Source organism: Pavona decussata, unplaced genomic scaffold (assembly GCF_977016875.1).
Source record: "Pavona decussata unplaced genomic scaffold, jaPavDecu1.1 SCAFFOLD_143, whole genome shotgun sequence".
NCBI classification, from domain to species: Eukaryota; Metazoa; Cnidaria; class Anthozoa; order Scleractinia; family Agariciidae; genus Pavona; species Pavona decussata.
Window position 1 is genome coordinate 1,087,793 of NW_028145556.1, and position 19,322 is coordinate 1,107,114.

General features: G+C 39.2%; 1 protein-coding gene across 1 annotated transcript; it reads right to left on the reverse strand.

Annotated features, from left to right (window-relative positions):
* Positions 1-1,029: 1,029 nt before the first annotated feature.
* On the reverse strand, positions 1,030-17,622 carry LOC146466501 (uncharacterized). Its single transcript, XM_085127082.1, has 13 exons — positions 17,509-17,622; positions 13,829-14,761; positions 12,311-12,462; positions 10,967-11,106; positions 8,264-9,579; positions 7,180-7,323; positions 6,845-6,979; positions 5,914-6,070; positions 5,393-5,610; positions 4,081-4,392; positions 3,288-3,448; positions 2,544-3,215; positions 1,030-1,600 (listed from the first exon to the last, which is right to left on the reverse strand). Exons 2-13 carry the CDS (start codon positions 14,706-14,708, stop codon positions 1,172-1,174), a joined length of 4,716 nt encoding a protein of 1,571 aa, XP_084983208.1. The 5' UTR covers positions 14,709-14,761; positions 17,509-17,622; the 3' UTR covers positions 1,030-1,171.
* Positions 17,623-19,322: the final 1,700 nt, after the last annotated feature.

Below are 19,322 nucleotides of genomic sequence, written 5' to 3' on the forward strand. Positions count from 1 at the left end.
AAGGTTTACATAAGTACTTTCAAATTCTCCTAGTTTTACATGAACACAAATTTATCAGTCACTTAATAACCCATTGCCTTTTGTTTTCACCGGCGGGGTTTCTAATTTGGTTTTGTTCGAGCATCATACCTCGCGAATTCTTAACCCCGCAAGAATTTTAAAAGGCACTGGGGTATAAAAGAAGTTTTCAATTGAGTGTCGCGAAACCAAAACCAAAGTAATTACTGTGACCAATCACAACAAATGAAACAACACAATGAACCAATTAGAATTCGAATCAAATACACGTGACCGGCGCCAAGCGCGGGAAAACGCGTACTGGCAAGGCACAATTGGTTTGCTTCTCAAGTGGCGCGAGATTTGCTAACCAATCACTGCGCGAAGCAAGGCAAAAGGAAACGTAACTTACTTAGGAAACTCAATAGAAAAACAATTACTGTACTTTGATAAAATACAGCCAGTAGAATGAAATGTAGCGTCATATACAAGTTTAGATAACTGCAACGCAACTAATCTGAATAGACGTTATGTGATTAAAATTTTATAAAATCTTTTTGTTCCGGCGAGCCAAACTGGTGCAAATATTTCTTGTTGCAAATTAGTGTTCGCTTGCTGTGATTGACTGGTTCAAGCAGCATGCAGCTGTAATTATTATTTGTCATCTTTTTCAGTAAACCAGTCACTTAGCATCATTTAATAGCTTATTTTTCATAGGGTCTGAAGTCGTTCCCTCTCATTCCCTCTATGCGACCTTGCATTGCCTTAGAACCACGTCAAAAGCTCGAGAAATTCAGCACTAAGACGCACACATAACGATGGTTAGACTAGTAAAGTTCCGCGCGACATTTTGTACACTGATTCAAAACCAGCGTGCAAATACTTGAACTTTTAACTTATTACCTCGGTCCACATTGCTGAGACAGATCATAATACTCTGAATCTCTACCAGTTTTTAATGACATCAAAATTGAGTATCCAAGGTATCTCCACTCTTCTGTAGCTCCTTCCTTTCCTCACAGGATTTTTGTGCACTGCTGGACTCGGGAGAAATGTCTTTTTCATGCTCCGGTTTCCCATCCGTCGCTTCTGTTTCTGTTTCTGTAGACAGGGCACTTTCGGCTGAGGTTTCCTTTTGTTCCACAGCACCTACTTCTGTTAAAACATTCTCATTCTAATTTTCTTTTTCTTTCTCGTCCTCTTTTTCCGTTGATTGTTGTTCGTTGTTGTCTAATTTCTGTTCATCTTCAATCGTCACTTCCTCATCTGGTGCTGACTGTTTCTCATCTACATTTCCATCACCCTCCTCCTTTGAACCACTCAGCTCTTCTTTTGCTTCGTCTAATTTTTCTTTCGCTTCTTCAGCACTTTCCTCTGTCCCTTCTTTTTCCGCACCATCCTCTTGCAGTTTATCCTGCTTTTTCGTTTCACTCTCCCCTCCCTCAGCAGCATTTTCGTCCTCAATCTGCCCCTCCCTATCCTCCTTGGGGAACAGCTCCTCCAGCAAATCCGAATTGCGTAGTTTCCATTCGTGAATCGATTGTCTGTTTATTTCCGGTTGGTTAAGAAGCTCTTCAAGATCGGAAAGATGTTGCTCTTTGTCCTGTGAAAGTATGGACAATATTTAACAATTATTCACCAAAGTGGAGGTAGATGGTGATGGATATTTACCGAGTCATGAAGCGGAGAGGTAAATATCTACCGCTATTTACTGGCACTGAAGTGAATAATTTTTTTTTAGTACATACCAAATTAGTGGATAGCCAGTCCTAGTCGTCACCTTATTTCTGATAGATTGGCGAAAAACACACGCGCGTAATCCAAGACAGTGCCAGGAGGTGAATACTCAATAGAACACGAGCTCAGACCGGTATGACTCATAAAACGAACAATATAAAGCTTAAGCAACGATGACGGCGACGGTAACGAAAATGGTACTTGAAAATAATATTACTTCATTTATTTTGTGTTACTTCACGATTCCAACTCATCCATCTTGTACAAAACCAGCGAACTACCCGGGAACCAAATTGGCAGGCGCGGCGTTAGAGTTAAGAAAGAAAATGAAAAATTCACCGTCGTGTGCTCACGTTCTCCACAAAACCTTGAATTTGGTCATTTCACGTTGTTGTTTTGCAGAGAACGGCAAAGAAATGTACAAAAATTCAAAACCCACTTACTGAGCGATTGTTTTTGCTCATTAAACCTATTGTTTTCCGACGTTGTCGTTGAGGTTGCCGTCGATGTTGCTTAAGTTCCCTAACAATAAGACGAAGACAACAAAAGCGAGAGAAACAGAAACGAATCGCTGAATTTTTTTTAAATTCGGGCAGACATGCTTCCTTAAGAGAAAAGGCAGGAAAAAACTGACTGATCTGAGTCATTCGTGGCGGTTCAGCTCTCCGAATGAGTCAGACAGGAATGAGATCATTTTTCAGACCCGTTTCATGTAAGCAGTAGCAAGGATTAGTATGGAAACCGATCCAAGTCTTTGCAGTCTGAGTTCAAACCAGGAACTTACTTAACATCCTCTAAGTTAAGCTTACCTTCAGAGTTCTCTCCAGTGTTTTAAGCCTCATAATCGCTACGTCGCTACCTTGTACGTTAGACAACGCCCGCAATCTTTCTGCACCATCCGGCACCGGTTCACCAACTATTGACAGGCGCGCTTTTCTGATACTTCGACACAATCTCATCAACTCGTCGTCGTCAGGCAACGGTGACTTGACCGATTCGTTGTCGCTGGAAGTTGACTTGATCGATGCTCTGTCGCTGGATTTTGAGAGGCGTGGCTTGGAGCGTTTTGAAGCCTTTTCATCCTCAGGCTCTGCTGCAACAGACCACGTTTGCTTCCGGTCCAGTGAGAAGTACCACTTGGTCTTAGATGGTGACTCCGGTGGGCTGCCAGAGCTATCTTTTGGTGAAGTTGTCTCAGAAGCTTCACTTTCCAGCGGTGCACTAGCTTCTGATACTCCTTCTTTGACTTCTGGCTTCTGGTCTGATTCTGAAGTCTCTTGCACCTCTGTTTGAACCTCAGATACCACTGTTGATGTCTTCACAGTTTCGGAGATTTCCACGGAGGTTTTTACTGTTTCTACAACAGTTACTGAGCTTTCTGTTGTTGTAGCCATCACCGCTCCATCTATTTTATCCGCAGGAGATTCCGAATCTGTTGATGAATCGTGTTTTTTAGTTGCACCTGTTACTTCCTCAGAGACCTTGGAACTTGGTCCACTTTCTTTCTCCTCTTCATTTGAAACAACTGGGGCTGCATCTTCAGAGATTTTGACATCTGTTGTTGTTGTTTCAGACGTTGAAACTTCTACAGTAGATGATGTTGACTCTACGACCACTTTTTCACTTCCCACAAATACTTCACCCACGACCACGGTGACGGTCTTTTCGGTCGTTTTGCTTTCTCCACTCTCAGTGTTTTCTTTCGGCGCTTCATCTAAGGGTTCAGAGATTGAGCGTGAGCCGCTAGAAGCAGGGTGTTCATCACTGGGTGCTAGGAATGGGGGGGGGGGGGTATCACTACCGTAATGATTCGATTTAGCGCCCTCCTTCCAGTAAGCGCCCCCTTTCTAATAAGCGCCTCCCTTCGAATGTGTTTTAGTTAATAAGCGCCCCTATTCTAATAAGAGTCCCTATTACGTAAGCGCCTTTATTCTGATAAGCGCCCTATTCTGTTCTTTCTGCTGCGCCAGAAATTTTTATTATTGACGCTAATGACAATGAAGCTATCAGCATCGAAACGACTAATGATTTTCAAATTCCTTCATAACAACTGAACATTCACCATATCTATGGTACTGTTACAGTTTCTGTTGTTGTTCCTTTTTTTTTTTAATAAACACATTAAAGTTTTGCTTTGCACATTCGGTTGCTTCTCAAAAATGAATACGCGTCCTCCCTTGAGGTACCAAAAATAAATACGCGCCTTGGACGCTAAATCGAATCATTAGGACACTTGCAGGGTGTGCCGCATCACTAGACTCTGGTGATGCGTCAATACAAGTCGGTTGTTCGACACTAGGTACTGGTGGGAGGGGGGGGGGGGGGGTAGTAGTGAAGAACAAGTACCTGGTGACGCAGGTTCTTTGGGTGTATCACTAGGTGCTAAGTGCTCGTTGCTAGGTGCAGAGAGTGCTGGTTGTTCACCACAAGGTTCCGAAGGTGCATCGCTAGCTACTTGTTGCTGATCATTTGGTGCTAGCGGTTCATCAGCTGGTTTTTCGTCAATAGGCGTTTGGTTTGTGCCACTGGGTGCAGCAGTTTTTTTACCTTCCTCCTCTGTTTCTTTGGGTACTTTGGAGAAAGACCCAGGAGTGGACCTCCGCCGGGTGGCCTTCCGGTCTTCTTCATCTTCTAAGAAATCGTGACGTCCGCCCAAAGCTACAAACAAATAACATGACATTACCTCTGGTAAGATGTGATTGCTTTCAAAGTGCATATTACAATTTTTTTTTTAATTTGCTTGACCAAATCTTCATGTTGTTCTCGCATGAAAATCGAAAAAAAAAATTAATAATAATCCTTATCAGTTTTTCTTCTCCGCGTTTGAGGCGTATGAAAGTGTCAAATTTCACTTCCGGTTGGGTACAATACTTTTATTTATTTAATTTATTTATTAATACCGCGCAAGGCAGGAGCCTGGGGATAGTAGTGCTGTGACGTCAACACAGGAACGCTTAGTCTCGCTGTTTCTCTATTCCTCAGTTGTTTCATGCATGAATGCACATACAGAGCATTCTTCCAAGATGGCAAAGAAGACGTCACACCTTCACTTGCTTCACTCCACTTCACGAAAAATGAAACAATATTATTTTCTTCATTTGCATTTGTGCCGCATGTGTAAACCAGGATTGGATAATTAAGATGAAGTCAGACGATTATAAAATTAACCGTCTCACTCCCAAGAGTTCCATATGGCACAAGAAGTCATTACATGCTCAATATTGGGTCAAACTATATACAATTTGGACAGCAAAAAGACCTTGAAAAAACACATACATTGGAAACATAAAATCTCCCCCCCCCCCCCTTCCCCACGAGACGTGATTAACACGTTAAACTATGCCTTAAAAGCCACAGTTTAGGGGTATGCCCAGTACATACGAGAAATTATTTATTTTCATTTTCAACCCTTTCAATCTTATTGGTTACTTTCTTTATCTTTACTGGAATGATTTATACAATGCCCCAGACAAAACCTTTTAATTGATATATTACATTTGGTATAGGGGTTCACAGTTGCCGTTTTACAAAAATACAACATTTTTCATGGGAGTGAAAAGGGTCACAATGGAATTTTTTTTATTCAGAAAAAAAATGACAGAAAATGACAGAAAAAAAAAAAAAAGACAAACAAAACAAGGTTCCAAAGACTACTGACCAAGAATAGAACTATGCCGCTGGGCTGTGGTGGATCCAGACTTTTTTCGCATGGTGACCTCACCCATGACTGCCAGCTGATGTTGTTTTGGTTTCTGAATGACTTCTCCTCTGGATGCAGCTGCTAACACTGTTAGCCATTTGTCCATGTCTTCTTTACTGTCTGCCATGAACACTGACACTTGAGGTTTAGCACCTGGCTGTTCACACTTAAAGCAGCTTTCAGGAAAAAAAAATGAAAAGGCCCATTCATGTGTGAATTAAATTGTTGGTATTTTGGACCAAACTATCAATAATTAAGTCTCTTTTCTTGTGTCTGGGATAGAGAAGCAAGAAGCGGCAGAGAAGCTCACACAAAAAAGCCTTTCTCCAATGGGCCTCTGTTTTGGGATTATTGTTGCAAGCACTTAAGCATCTGAGATTTGTGAAGGGAGGGAGGGCTTAGATTTCTTTTTGGAATGTTAAGGTAATGGAACCCAAAGACAATGAAAAGTGAGATATATCTCAGAAAATGCAACTTACAACTTTTTCTTGGTTTCAGGCGCTTCAGCCACAGTGATTCCCTGCATGTTAATCACACCACCAGCTTCAAGATCAAAAGCAGTCCTAAAGTAATACAGTTTGCCATCCTTCAACACTACCCACTTGCGTTTCCAGCCTGACAGGAAGAGCATTCCACCTACAGGAAAAGCCAAAAATTACATGCAGTTTTATTTCCAGCTGTTTTGATACACGGTCAATGCCTTACACGTTGTCCTCACCCACACACAAGCCTCAGCCCATTCAAACAAAAGAAGTTGAACAACAATTTTCTGTGGTATGCTGTTCAAGATAGTTTCTAGCTAGCTTTACATGTTGTGGAATAAAGAACAATTCAAGTGCAAGCTGGTAAGCTGTTTATTACGCTATACGAGGTGGTTCTACCTTTTGAGTCTGTGGAAGAAATTCTAAAGTATGACCATTCAAATGAAGGCTACTGAGCTGTACTTTCCTGTGGTGCTGTTTATTATAGAGTTATCCGGAACTCCTGTGATCTCAATATTCCCTTTTCTCGCCTTAAAATCGTTCAGAGATCCTTTGCTTTTCGAGGGGCCAAGTTATACCATAACTTACTTGATGATGTAAAGAACATTACGGACACAAAAGTATTCAAAAGGAGATGTCAAAATAATTGGGGATCACTAGTATTATTAATTCATTTATTTGCACATCTATTTATTAATTTATCTATTAGTACTTTCTTCCTTTTACTTATTTTCAATTGCCATTATAGTAGAACAGCCCTGTACAGGGAGCTATTGTTGTATGTACGTATGCTAATGCTTGAATCTGTCAATGAAATCCTGAGCTGTGGGTAAAACCATGCATTCAAATGAAAGCTATCAAGCATAACTTTCCTTTGTTGCTGTTTACGCTGGACATACATGTATTGTCTATTGAAATGTACACCTACCTTTCTTAGAGAGCCATCCCTCATTATCAGCCTCTCCCAGAGCTCGACAGGACACCTTGTGATCAGCTTTCCCTTTCTGATTGATTACTTCAGGGGCTTTTTCAGGGGTGCCGATCACCTCTACCTCTTTACCACCTATAGATCAAGGAAGCAAAAGAGTTAGAGTGTTTTGGCCTCACCACACAAAGGTGCAAAGTGATGCATCAGCACATTCTTTGATAGCTGATGTGCAGTACTACACATACACTGTACATGAGACATTGAAATCATCTGAATAAACATTTAGAACATTTTAATCTCAGTAGATGCACGACTTTTGCATCTTGATCACTTGCCTTCTCCATCTGTCTCAGCATAACTAATTCTCATTTGCATCCGGTGTGTTGGGCTATGGCTTCCTCCATTCCTGAGAGCAATACGTTCCTTCAACTCTGTAGCTTCGTCTTGAGTCTCTTCTGATTCAGGAGAGGTTTTTTCCACTGGAACACAAATCAATGTTCTTGACTTAAAACGCATACTTAATGCATTGAAAGAACAACAGGAGGTAAAGTAAAGTTGTATAATTTAACATAACAGGTGGCTCTTAGGGCTAAAGCCTAGTTAACTCGTTTACTGTAACATGAAGCAAATACAAGTACTACTGTGGTACAATTCATAGTAGGTGTGACATTGATTTTGTAAATATTAGATAAACTTGCCAAACCAAATTTAACAAAAATTTGAACTTCCATTAAAGTTTAAATCAGATCTCTAGGAAACTTCACATTTTTGCTCAATACAGCATGGCAAATACATTTTAAACTTGTTTTTCAAATCAACGTACTATTTACAAATGCCATGCCAACCATGGATTGTGCTATTTGCCTGGATGGGATGCTACCAATAGTAGTCAATGACAGGATTACCCCAAGAATGCCATTACTGACAATAGGTCACATAAACTAAAGTCATCACCTTCACTTGAAATATCAAAACCAAAGATATAAACAAAAAAAAAACTGTTACTGTCATAAGCTACCTTATGCAGATGCAAAGAGGTCTAAGGAGAAACCACTTCTCAGGTGTGCACATTGTCATGCAATGCAAAAATAATCAAAGCCTACCAGCAAAGTGCACCCTATGCTTCTATACAAAAAATTCATGCACATACAGGCAGTATATGAAGAAACATGTACAGGTAGGTGCTAGGATACTTGATATTAATTGTTTATATGCAACTGATTGACTGATAAATAGATGGATGGATGGATGGATGGATGGATGGATGGATGGATGGATGGATGGATGGATGGATGGATGGATGGATGGATGGATGGATGGATGGATATATTTTTATTATAATTTCATTTTTTTTCAGTTACCCGAAATTGGGAAGTCCTTTTTAGCCTGTAGGTCTTAAACTATGTACTATTACTATACCTGTCTCCTTGCCAGCGTCATCCTCCTTTTTGGGTTCCTCAACTTGTGGTGTAGTAGTATCCTCAGCTGCATCATCTTCTTCAGTTGCCTTGTTATTTCCTTCAATCTTTGGTTGACTCAAATGTTCTTCATCTTGCTGAGCCCCGGGCTGACTATCTTCAGCTGGGACGGGCTCTACTGTTTTTTCGGTCGATTTCTCTGTAGCATCAGCAGTCTCTTCAGATTGTAATGGCTCTTCTGAAGATGTCTGAACATCTTCAGGTACTGTACTTTTTACAGGTACCTCTGGCTTCTCTGAAACTGCTGCATCAGCTTCCTCTCTACCTGTGATTGCATCAACTTTATCGCTATCGCTTATTTCTTCCTTTGCACTTTCCACAGTTTGATCAACAGCTGGGATTATTGCACCCTCTGTTGCCTCTTTCTGTGGATTAGCAGGGTCCTGCTGTCCCTCATTAGCATCATCTTCAGCAGCAGGTGCTACACCCTGGTCTGTCCCAGGAACTTCACCTGTAGGCTGCGTGGATACACCTGCATCTTGCATCTCCTCTTTTTTATTGTCTGCCTTTTCTTCAGGAGGATTTGCAGCAGCATCTTTAGATTTCCTACTCTTGCGGCGTGCAAAGAAACCTCCAAATATGCCAGTGGATTTCTTTTTCTTTAGTGTCGGCTGTGAGCTTTTCTCTCCCTCTGGTGAATCAGTTTGAGCTTGTTTGTCACCTTCAGTTGGCTGTTCATCCTTAGGCTCTCCAGTGCTTTCTTTCTCCTTCTCTTGAGGCATGCTTTCCACTGCAGCTGAATCTTCCTTCCCATCCTGCGGTTCTATCTCAGCTTGCTTTGGTTCTTCAACATCCTGCAGTGTTTCATCTTTGACACCTTCTTCACTTTGCTCTGCCACAGCAGGTTTTACTTCCACTTCTCCATTGTCTTCTGTTAAAGCAGCAGGTTCCTTACCCTCAGTTTCCTGTTTATTATCAGTGTCACAGGTACTTTCCCCCTCTACACCTGCTCCACCCTCTGCTGCCTCAGTAGTACCTTTGGCAGAAGTATCGACGATGACTCCAGGAATAACAGAACCAGACTCAGGTTGCTCGGGTAGCTTCTCCTTTTCTGCATCTTTACCACTCGTATCAGCTTCAGGTAATTCCTGTTGATCTCCTTTTTTATCACCTTTCCCCTCGGGGCTAGCGCCTGGGGGACTTTCTGGCCCTCCTTTAGACTTTTTACGTCGCCCAAACAGAGCTTCAATGACAGATTTCTTTCTTGGTTGGGTCTGTGGGCTCCCCTCTCTGGGCTTGCGCTGCCCTTTTGGTGAGCTAAAATTGAGACATGGAAAATATACATGTACTTTTCAGTTGTTAACCCTTAATTCTTTAAGCCCTTACAGTGATCAGCATCAAATTTCTCCCTTTAATATCGATGCTTATTCACCTCCTGAAGTTATGAGAATTGGAGATATGATCACCAAGGTGAATTTTTCTTGATATTTTAATAACTTCTCCCCACTATTTTTATAAGAAAAGTATGGGTTCAAGATAGGAGAATTTGTTCTTTGATATTAGGGGTTAAAAGGTTAAAGCTAACCATCTAATGTCTTCTTACAATATCACCACTTGATCAACTAAAATATTAAATAAATATTAAATAAGTCACTTAATTGAAGTGTCAGTGTGTTTAACAATGCTGTGCTGATAGGAGACACTGTGAATGACTCAAAAGAAACATTACAAACTCAAATTAAAGAACATAACATGAGACCCAAACCCCCAAAATGACACATTGATAAGGCTGCCATAGCAAAGAGGAGGGAGGGGAAAACTCTACGAAACCTGACCACCACAAAACACCAAGCTAGCAGAAATATAGTGCAACCAAGAGCATGTGTAATGGCAGGCCCATACACAGACACAGGTGACCACTGACCATAATGCTGTCTGCGATACAAGCAGCCAGGACACACCAGTAAGCTGAGAAACGATAACATGCTAAACACACCAACATGCTAAGAGCACCAGCACTTAGAGAAAGCCACCATGCTAAGGCTAACATGCTAAGAACCCCCCTGACACTAATGCCCACACATGCAGCAAAATGCTCTTGTTCCTAGCCATTCACTAACTTAAGTAAAATTGCATTTAACACTATTAAAATTTCCTGAATTAAAGCAAATACATCTCCAACATTTTAAAAGACTCTCAAACTAGGCCTTTTAATAATTTTAAGGCTCTCTTCCCGGCAGTGTTGTGTCAAATGGGGCCCACATCAATATTTTTAACATAATTGTGATGACTGTCTACATGTATGTTGAAAGTTGCAGGAAAAGTCGCTTCATGTCACAGCATCTATAAAAACAGTAATGTTGAAAGCTGGGGTTCAAACAGGGGTGAAGTTTCGTTTTTGAAAGTTAAATGGACCACATCTGCATACCTTCAGTGGAGAGGGATTTGTTTTTGTTTTGTTTTGTTTTTGTTATTGTTGTTTTTTCAGCAATGCTCCCTTAAGGAGAGGTTACTTGACATACAAACTATGACATATAAACAGTCATGGGTCAAGATGGAATATCCTAGAACTTGAAGCAATGCATGAATCGTACATGTAGACTGTTTCAAAATCTTACACAATAAGGAATGCTTCACATCTAAATTCATTACAACTTTTCTACAAGTCAAAGTCAAAACAGAAGCAACACATGTTCACACTTACTATGAGTTGATTGGTACTTTATGTACCACACCCCCAACAATACTGGTTTGATAACTGACAGTCTCGTCAGGTGCGGCTGCTTCACTATCAGGCTTTGACAGGGTGTCCTCAACCTCAACTGTGGACCTATTAGCATTGTCCTGTTCACAGGGGAAGTAAATGTTTGGGAATAAGTAAATTAAAATCACTTTAAGGTACCACTCTGGCAGGCTTCCTGTAAGGTGTATTCCCCTCAAGTTACCACCACTATGGAACAATTTATGAAATTCAGTTTCAATAATAATTATTGATTCTTAATCAAATGCTGTATTTAGCATTTAAGTTGAAAGTGGGCCAAAATCTTGGTTATAAGCCCTGAACTTTTAAAATTTCATAAGAGGTTTTGGGTGGGCTCATATGCAGGGGTGGGGGGCTTACAAGCATTTAAAAAAATGTTTCAAAACTAGCTGATATACTAATAATTTGTGTTTGTGGTAGAAAGAACGCACTCCCAATACAAAATTAAGTTGAGATTGTATGGGACAACATTGATTGAATGGATGGATCAAGATCCAATGGATCCCAAGATTGGAACGCTATCAGGCTTCCCCTGCAGATTTTGTAGGGGTGGATGACATCATGACCAACTTGGTAAAGGAGAGAGAGCCTGGTGACATCAAACGCACTCCCTAATCTTTGATTATTACAAGACCAAACTTGAAACTAACTTTAACTTTAACTGGCACTTAACAAAACAAGATCAGACTTTGATCTCAGTTCTAAAGCCAGCTTCATAAGGTTAATTAAAATCACTGTTCCATACTCTACTTGTTCTGATTGTTCTGTGAATGTAATTTTAATAAGGCAACAAGTCAAAGAATGGGTGGGGGCTTAAAATTATCAGCAGGGATACTTATAATGGAATACAATACCTTTTTTTTATCAGGGGGAGAGATGTTTACATTTAAGATGGACCGATAAGTGGAGGCGAGGGGGGGGGGGGGGGGGCTTATAACCAGAATAAAATTTTTGTTTACAGTCATATAGGCCTATAACAGAGATTTTATGGTATTCTGTGTATTCTATACACTGAAATATCTATGTTGTATCTGTTATGCAATAATGAAAATTTCCAAATGGCCAAAGTAAAAGAATCAAATAATATTCTTATTAATGTTTTAGAAGAAGAATATATTTAATTCTTCGAGGTATTCTGATTTTGAAATATCCAGAATGTGTCCCAAAAACCACACCCTTATGGCCTTAATGCCTTATGGCAATTGTGAAGATAAACTAAAGAAACGAAAATTGAGAGAACCTATTCCAAATGTTTCTTAATTATAAAACCATTTAACTACACTCTACCTCAATATCTCCAACTGTCTTTGATCTTTCCTGCTTGGTTGTGACATCAGTTTCATCAGGTTCCTTCACATTTCTTGTACTGTCAATGGGTAACGTGGACCTTATCTCTTCAGCAGCAAAGTTCAACAAGTGTAAAGTTGGAATATGTTTAGCTGAAAACAAAGAAATCTTCAGTTGGGATTCATAAATCAGCAGATTACATGTAAAGTCCTACTAAATCAACACGATCCATGAAATTAACTCACATTACTTCAAGTCCATTTATTTGCTTTTAAAAATTTCAGCATTGATTTCAGCTTTTGACTTTGGCTTTTTGGCTTTGGAAAATAACTTTCACAAACTTTACTTCTATCCTGATATTATACTCCAAATTCTGATTCCTGTCCTCAAAAGCTCTTCGTTTAGCAGATTTAAACTTTTAAATACAGTCGAACCTGTATATAACGGCCCTATATTAAGCGGCCACCCTCTATTAAGAGGCCAATTTTCAAAGTCCCGATTGTTTGCTCATACAAACGCTGTATTTGTTACCTGTATAACACGGCCACCTCTATTAAGCGGCCGCGGCCACCCTGTAGCAGTCCTATGTTTGTCTTTCTTTGTTATTTTTACCTGTATTCAGCAGCCACCCTTGAATGGAAACTAAGCCATATGTTATTTTATGCGGTATTTTATTGTGTTTAAAATGCGATAACATGTACAAAGCTACTGTAAGCTGATACTCCGCCGTTTAATATAGTTAATGCTTTTCAGATGTTCGCAATGTGCTGAAGTACAGTGCCATATCACGAACGCTTAAAAAAAAAGTTCGTTTTGAATATGCTTCACTCTTTAGCAAGAAATTCCTCTTTAATTAACTTGTTCTTCAGCCACATTGAGCGTAACAACTATGAAATGACGGAATGAGATATTTTGTTGTGAACTGTAAGTCATAGAAATAGAGCACTGTATACCGTAGGAGAGTAGAGGACAATTTATTGTATAGTACTTTTACACAATGTTACGTATATTATACCGTTAAGTTACAAGTTGGCACTGAACTTTGTTTAAAGTATTGATCACTTGAAAGAGTGTTGATTGTCCTATTGGTTCCTTGCATGAAGTGTTTTTGTATGATACGCCATTAAAATTGACAGTAGACCACGCCCAGTGAGTATTTTTAGTGATCCTGTATTAAGCAGCCACCTGTATTAAGCGGCCAGTTACTCAAGTCCCGAGGGTGGCCGTTATATACAGGTTCGACTGTATATAACTTGGTAACTCAAGCTAGTTTGATTTAAACACCGACAATGTGTTGGAGGTTAAGATTTTTCTAGGTTTAGAAATTTTCAAAGCAGTTTGATTTTTTTCCTTTGCGCAGTATTCATTACCATAATCTGAGACAAAGAGGAATAGAAATCAAACTGGTGTGAAAACTTTAAAACCAAACAAATTTTGAACCACAACATACATGTAAACAATGACTCAAGTCACTCATTAGTCACACATTTCTCAGTACATGCATGTACACCATTTTACCTGTTTCAGTTACATTGCTTTCCTCTGAAGGCTGATGCTCAGGCTGATCTCCAGGAGTAACCTCAGCTACCTCAGCCTTTGTTCCTTCGTCAGCTTCTGTGTGAGCACTCGCCATTTCACTTGGTGTTGTTTCAACTTTAACTTGTTCTCCACTGATCTCCATGGCAACAGGTTCAGGACTCGCTTCAGAGTCCTTCCTTTCAGCTTGCTCTTCATTTGCCTGTGCATCAACAGGCTCAGACTCCTTACTATCACCTGAAGTTTCAACTTCTTCTCCGTTTGTCGCTGCACCAACAGATTCATGACCCGGATCAGATTCCTTACTTTCAGCTAAAGCATCATCTTCTTTACTGGTTGTAACCATGGCAACAGCCTCAACACCTTGTTCACATTCTTGATTTTCTCCTGAACTTTTACCTTGTTCTCCATTTGTCTCTATGGCAACAGTTTCAGTGCTTGGTTCAGCCTCTTTACTTTCACCTTCCTTCCCCGCTTCAGCACCTTCACCATTAACCTGTTCATCACCCGTTGGTTCTCCGCGACTTTCACTGGGTTTTGCTTCCTCGCCAGACCTTTCTCCTAAATTCTCCGATGGTTCACTCTTTTCCTGATCGTCAACAGGTTGACCAACACCATTAACTGTCATTTCTGTGTTACTAGAATCCTTTGATTTATCTTCATCATCTATTTTTGTTTCTTTGGATTCACTCTGGCAAGAAGCAGGAGCAGAATCTGTCTCAGCAGCTTCTTTTATTCCTTCAACAGGGGTGGTCTGGTTACCTATAACATCCTTCCCAGAGCACTGTATGTTAGCATCACTGGCTTCCCCATTAACGGAACTGATAGGCTGCTTATCCTGGTCCGAGTCTATGCCAGACATCTTCTTTCCTGGCTATAAGGCTAGAAATACGTCATTCTGTGTTTACTAGACTCCTGAAGAAAATAAAAAAGACAAATTAAAATTGCATGTGAACGTAAATTTTGCTTATTTAGCTTACATAAAACAACAACACAAAATTACAAGTTATGGAATAGGAGTTAATAGATCCATGATCGTATGAAGGTTGGTACAATGATGTAGGTTCATCAATAAAATACAATACTACATGTACATACACAAGTCACAGATATTTCAGGCCTAGTTGTTCAAAGTGTAATGAGGCTAATCCTGGATTAATGTGAACTTTGATCCAAATTTAATAACTATAATCAATAACTGATCACAATGAAAATTTGGATGTACTGTTTTTCATGTATATTTCATTTCCATAGGCCATATGGCTGACACTTTAATATTGAGAATGATTTATTATTTAGTAAATAACACTGGCATGCTCAGAAAAAGGGAATACAGGTGCTCCCATTGGGAGTCGAACCTAAGACCTTCTGATTACTAGTTTGGATGCTCTACCACTGGGCTACAGGAGACTCATTTGAGCTAAGGCCATTAAACTAGGTTCATGGGACAAACATCCTACATACCATTTGTATTCATATTAGCCCTACTAACCTTATTCTTACAAAAAAATCAAAAGAATATTTAACCTTGAACAAGGTTAGCAGCACTAATTTCAATGTAAACAAAAGTATATTTAAATGCCAGCCATTTTTGCATAGGTCTATAGATTGATAACAGTTGTCCAATTTGATATCTGTTGCCCAATTTTTATCAATGAGAACAAAGCAAAGCAAGAAACTGACATTTTCAGGTCTTAGCTTTTTAAATCTAACAACAGTGTACCACCATACTGTAATCATATATTGTTCTAGAAATTATATCCCAATATAGTAAAAATGCCCTTGGCTGAAAGGTTCTGTCCTATAAATTTGCCAATTGTCCTCAAAACTTTGCTTCTTGGGCGAACTGTTCATTTTTTGAACAATCTTTCAGCCTCTGGCTTTTTCCTCTGATACATGTACCACCCAAGCAGCAATTTAATATCCTTTACCTGGAGGTCACATCTTCAGCTTTTTCATTTGATTTTTTAAATCTAATCACAGTGTAATAAAATCCACATCACTTTGTATAGATCTATATTTTATCTGCAATCACGCTGTAACTATCACTGGCTGTTTTATCTTCAGACTCTGAACCAGGATATGTGCGTGTTTTATGAAATTAATGTAGGGCTGTCATAAAAATATTAAACCCTTTCTCACTTATTGGTTGACAATGCCCTTAGCTGAAAGACTGACCTCAAATTCTCAGCCAACTGCTCGTTTTGTGGAGAATCTTTCAGCTTTTGATAATTATGCGATTATTCACCTGGAGGGCTTTATGTAGTTGAGCAACTACTCGAAGCATGGAATACATCCAAAGAAATGAATTTGTTTGGTCATCATAGGTAGTATAATACATCTAGGAATAGTAGCCACAAGCCACGTGATTTGACTGCTAAGTTAAGCTGCTTATATTCCAGTTGAATAAGTTTCTAATTTACGAGGGTAAATTTTATCAATTTCGACTGTTATAATTATCACAATACTTGAAAAATAAGTCATCCATTCAGATGCAATGTACTGTGCATACATTAACGTAGTCACATGCAAATTAGTTGTCAATGGTACTTTAAAAATGTTCAATATGTATTGAAATCGTCTAACAATCTAAATTACTAAGATTCCAAGCCAGAGTAACAATGTTTATCATCCTCCCTCCAGTTTACTGCAAAACTATCTATATTTGGAAGAATGTCAGTGGATTGTCTGACAGAAATTAGTAAGCTGACATTGCAGTTTTCGGCGCTAGATTGGTTGAGCAAACTTATCATTTTGCGTGAGTTTGCAAAGTGCAATCTAAAGGATTTAAGATTTACCATTGTATACGAGATTTACATTTTGCATGACACAAGAGTTTGTTTATATCGGCTTTCGACAGACACTATTGGTTTGACTTTACAGCGACCTTTAAAGTAATAATAACTGTGTCGTAATGACCTTTGGCCAAAATTTACCTTCCGAGGGCAAAATGCACTAATTCTCTCACGTTAAGAGAATAGGTGGCATTATGGCTGAACAATTGCGAGATAAATACGCTGTAAGACCAAAAGATGGTCTACGAACATCATGAAATAAAAACAGGTTACCAAGAGGAGTTGTACAATATGCTTTTTGGGACGGTAGACTGCACACAGAAATATACAAAGCTGACAAACGCAGTGCGGTCGAAATTAACCTTATTAAATTTAGCTCACTCGCTCGAAACAAATTAGAAATTCATGAAGGGCAATCGAAAACAATTGATACGAAGTTATTTAACTTGAAGTAAGTGTTATCAATCGCTGAAGTAATCGAAAGTTTGATGCAACGCCTGATATACGCGATTGATAGCATTTCTTACATTCCCAAACATAAAGACAAACGCCTTAAGAGGGGAATGGTAATACTCGACATGCTTGTTGGCATACATAAACAAGGAAACAATGGCGAAAAACTACGGGCGTTACTTCACCGAATTAAATATCCACTAGACTATAAAAGAATAACGATATAGAGTCCTTAGGGCAGTTGCCCACATTAACTCGCGCGGTGCAGCGAGATTTGTGATGTTCATTTCGCCGCCAAGGTGTCGACCATATTTTTGATGAGCTTACAATTAACACACCAAAACCGAAACTACAGACGGTTGGCAAGCGCTGTATAAAACATAAATAAGGATAAAAAGTGCAGTTTACACTTACCTTTTCGATTAGAGCGTCTCTTGGTTCTAAAAGAGAGCAAAACCACACGTTTCCGTATACAACTGACCCGCAGTAACTAGAAGCACGACAGGGGCTGAGCCTGGACTAACAAACACGCTCGGAATGACGGGTAAGTGCAGTGATTTGTGCACAGTGGGTCCGTCATGATCGATAGAGCACGGTCATAAAATAAATCAAATATTTTTCAGTTTGTTTTAATTTATTAATTTTTTTTAAAGAACTCTTAAGCCCATTTGTTTACTAAAAGTTATATTTCTCGCATGGGGAAAAACACCCTGAACAGAAATCTTTAACCCACTCTAAAAGCCCTAAACTGTTGAACTTCCGTACTCGACTCCTTTTATAAATATTTATTTATTACTGACTGATTCCAAAGAAGCTACAACTAACGCTAAATAAAAGTGGCCATTGACTTGGAGGAAGCCATTGTCATATAATTATTGAGATCATTTTGGTTTGTGGAATAATCCACAGGAACCACAGGACCGTCTAGCCTAACCATCGTTTTGGTGCCATGCTCAAAGAATCCGGCAGAAATTCATTATCTCACTCTTCCTCAGCGAAAGGAAGGAGAATTAATGCACTTTCATTTAGCTCATTTGTGATGTAATCTGTTTTAGCTTTTTTATTTAATGTGGCTACTGAAAGACAAAAAAATTCACAAGTACCTCACATGCTTGCTTAGGTAACTTACAGCCACTGGAATGGGTACTAAGGCCAATGATTACAGGCTAAAAAAACACGAACGTGCTGTTCTTGTGACTTTGTATATCTCAGTCACATCCTACAAGTGTTATTTCCTTATGGGGCCACACTGACAAGGCCTAACAAGGCCGAAATTAAATAGCTGTCACGGTTGCTAACACTCAGGCTCGATAATATTTTTTGGTAGATTGTCGAGTGATTAAGAGGTAATGCTTTAACAGTAACTTTTGTTGAACTTAATGTTTCTGTATAATTTTTAAAAGTTTTGTAAAGCGCATTTTGGATATCTAAATACAGATTGCACTATCAAGTGTTGTATATTGTATTAATTTATTAATTTATGGTAAAGTGCTGTTGATGAACATTTGCATTCAAATGAAGCTTTAATGTTTGTTGTTATGCAGTATAAAACGTACGTGCAAATGCATTTGTGTTTAAACAATTGCATAGGGCGACCAGGGAAACCTATTATTATCATCATTATTATTATTATTATTATTATTATTATTATTATTATTGTTGTTGTTGTTGTTGTTGTTTGTTTTTATTGTTATTGTTATTGTACTTGTTATTATCGTTTATAATTAATTAAAATTTAATTGAAATGGTGCGGTCAATACTGTTAGATTCTTCTTAGTTCCATCCAATGGCGAAACACCTCGGCTCTTTTTCCCGATAAATAACACTACTCATTATTGACGACCTTCAGTTGTTATGCTGAGTCAGTTGAAGATTACGTAAGTCAAGTTTGACTCGTGTTTCACTTAACAATTTTCCTCTTATGGCTGAAGTGTGGTGGAAACGGTAAAAGAGAATTAACATTATATTTAGCTAGTCTAAACATTATAGATCAGTCGCTTGTTATTTCCGGCCTTTCCACAATCGTTCAAGAGGATGCCTGACTTGGCCTTACGGTTGGGATAACTGTGTTAGCCTGTGTGATCTGAGAAGGGACAACAATTTTTCGAGCGATCTCGGACGGTCTGGACCGAATCAGGCAAGTCCTCCCTTGGACAACGGATGGGGGAGAAATCACAAACTGACTCGAGGAACTTAGGGACGCCCATCCATGGATTAATATACAATGG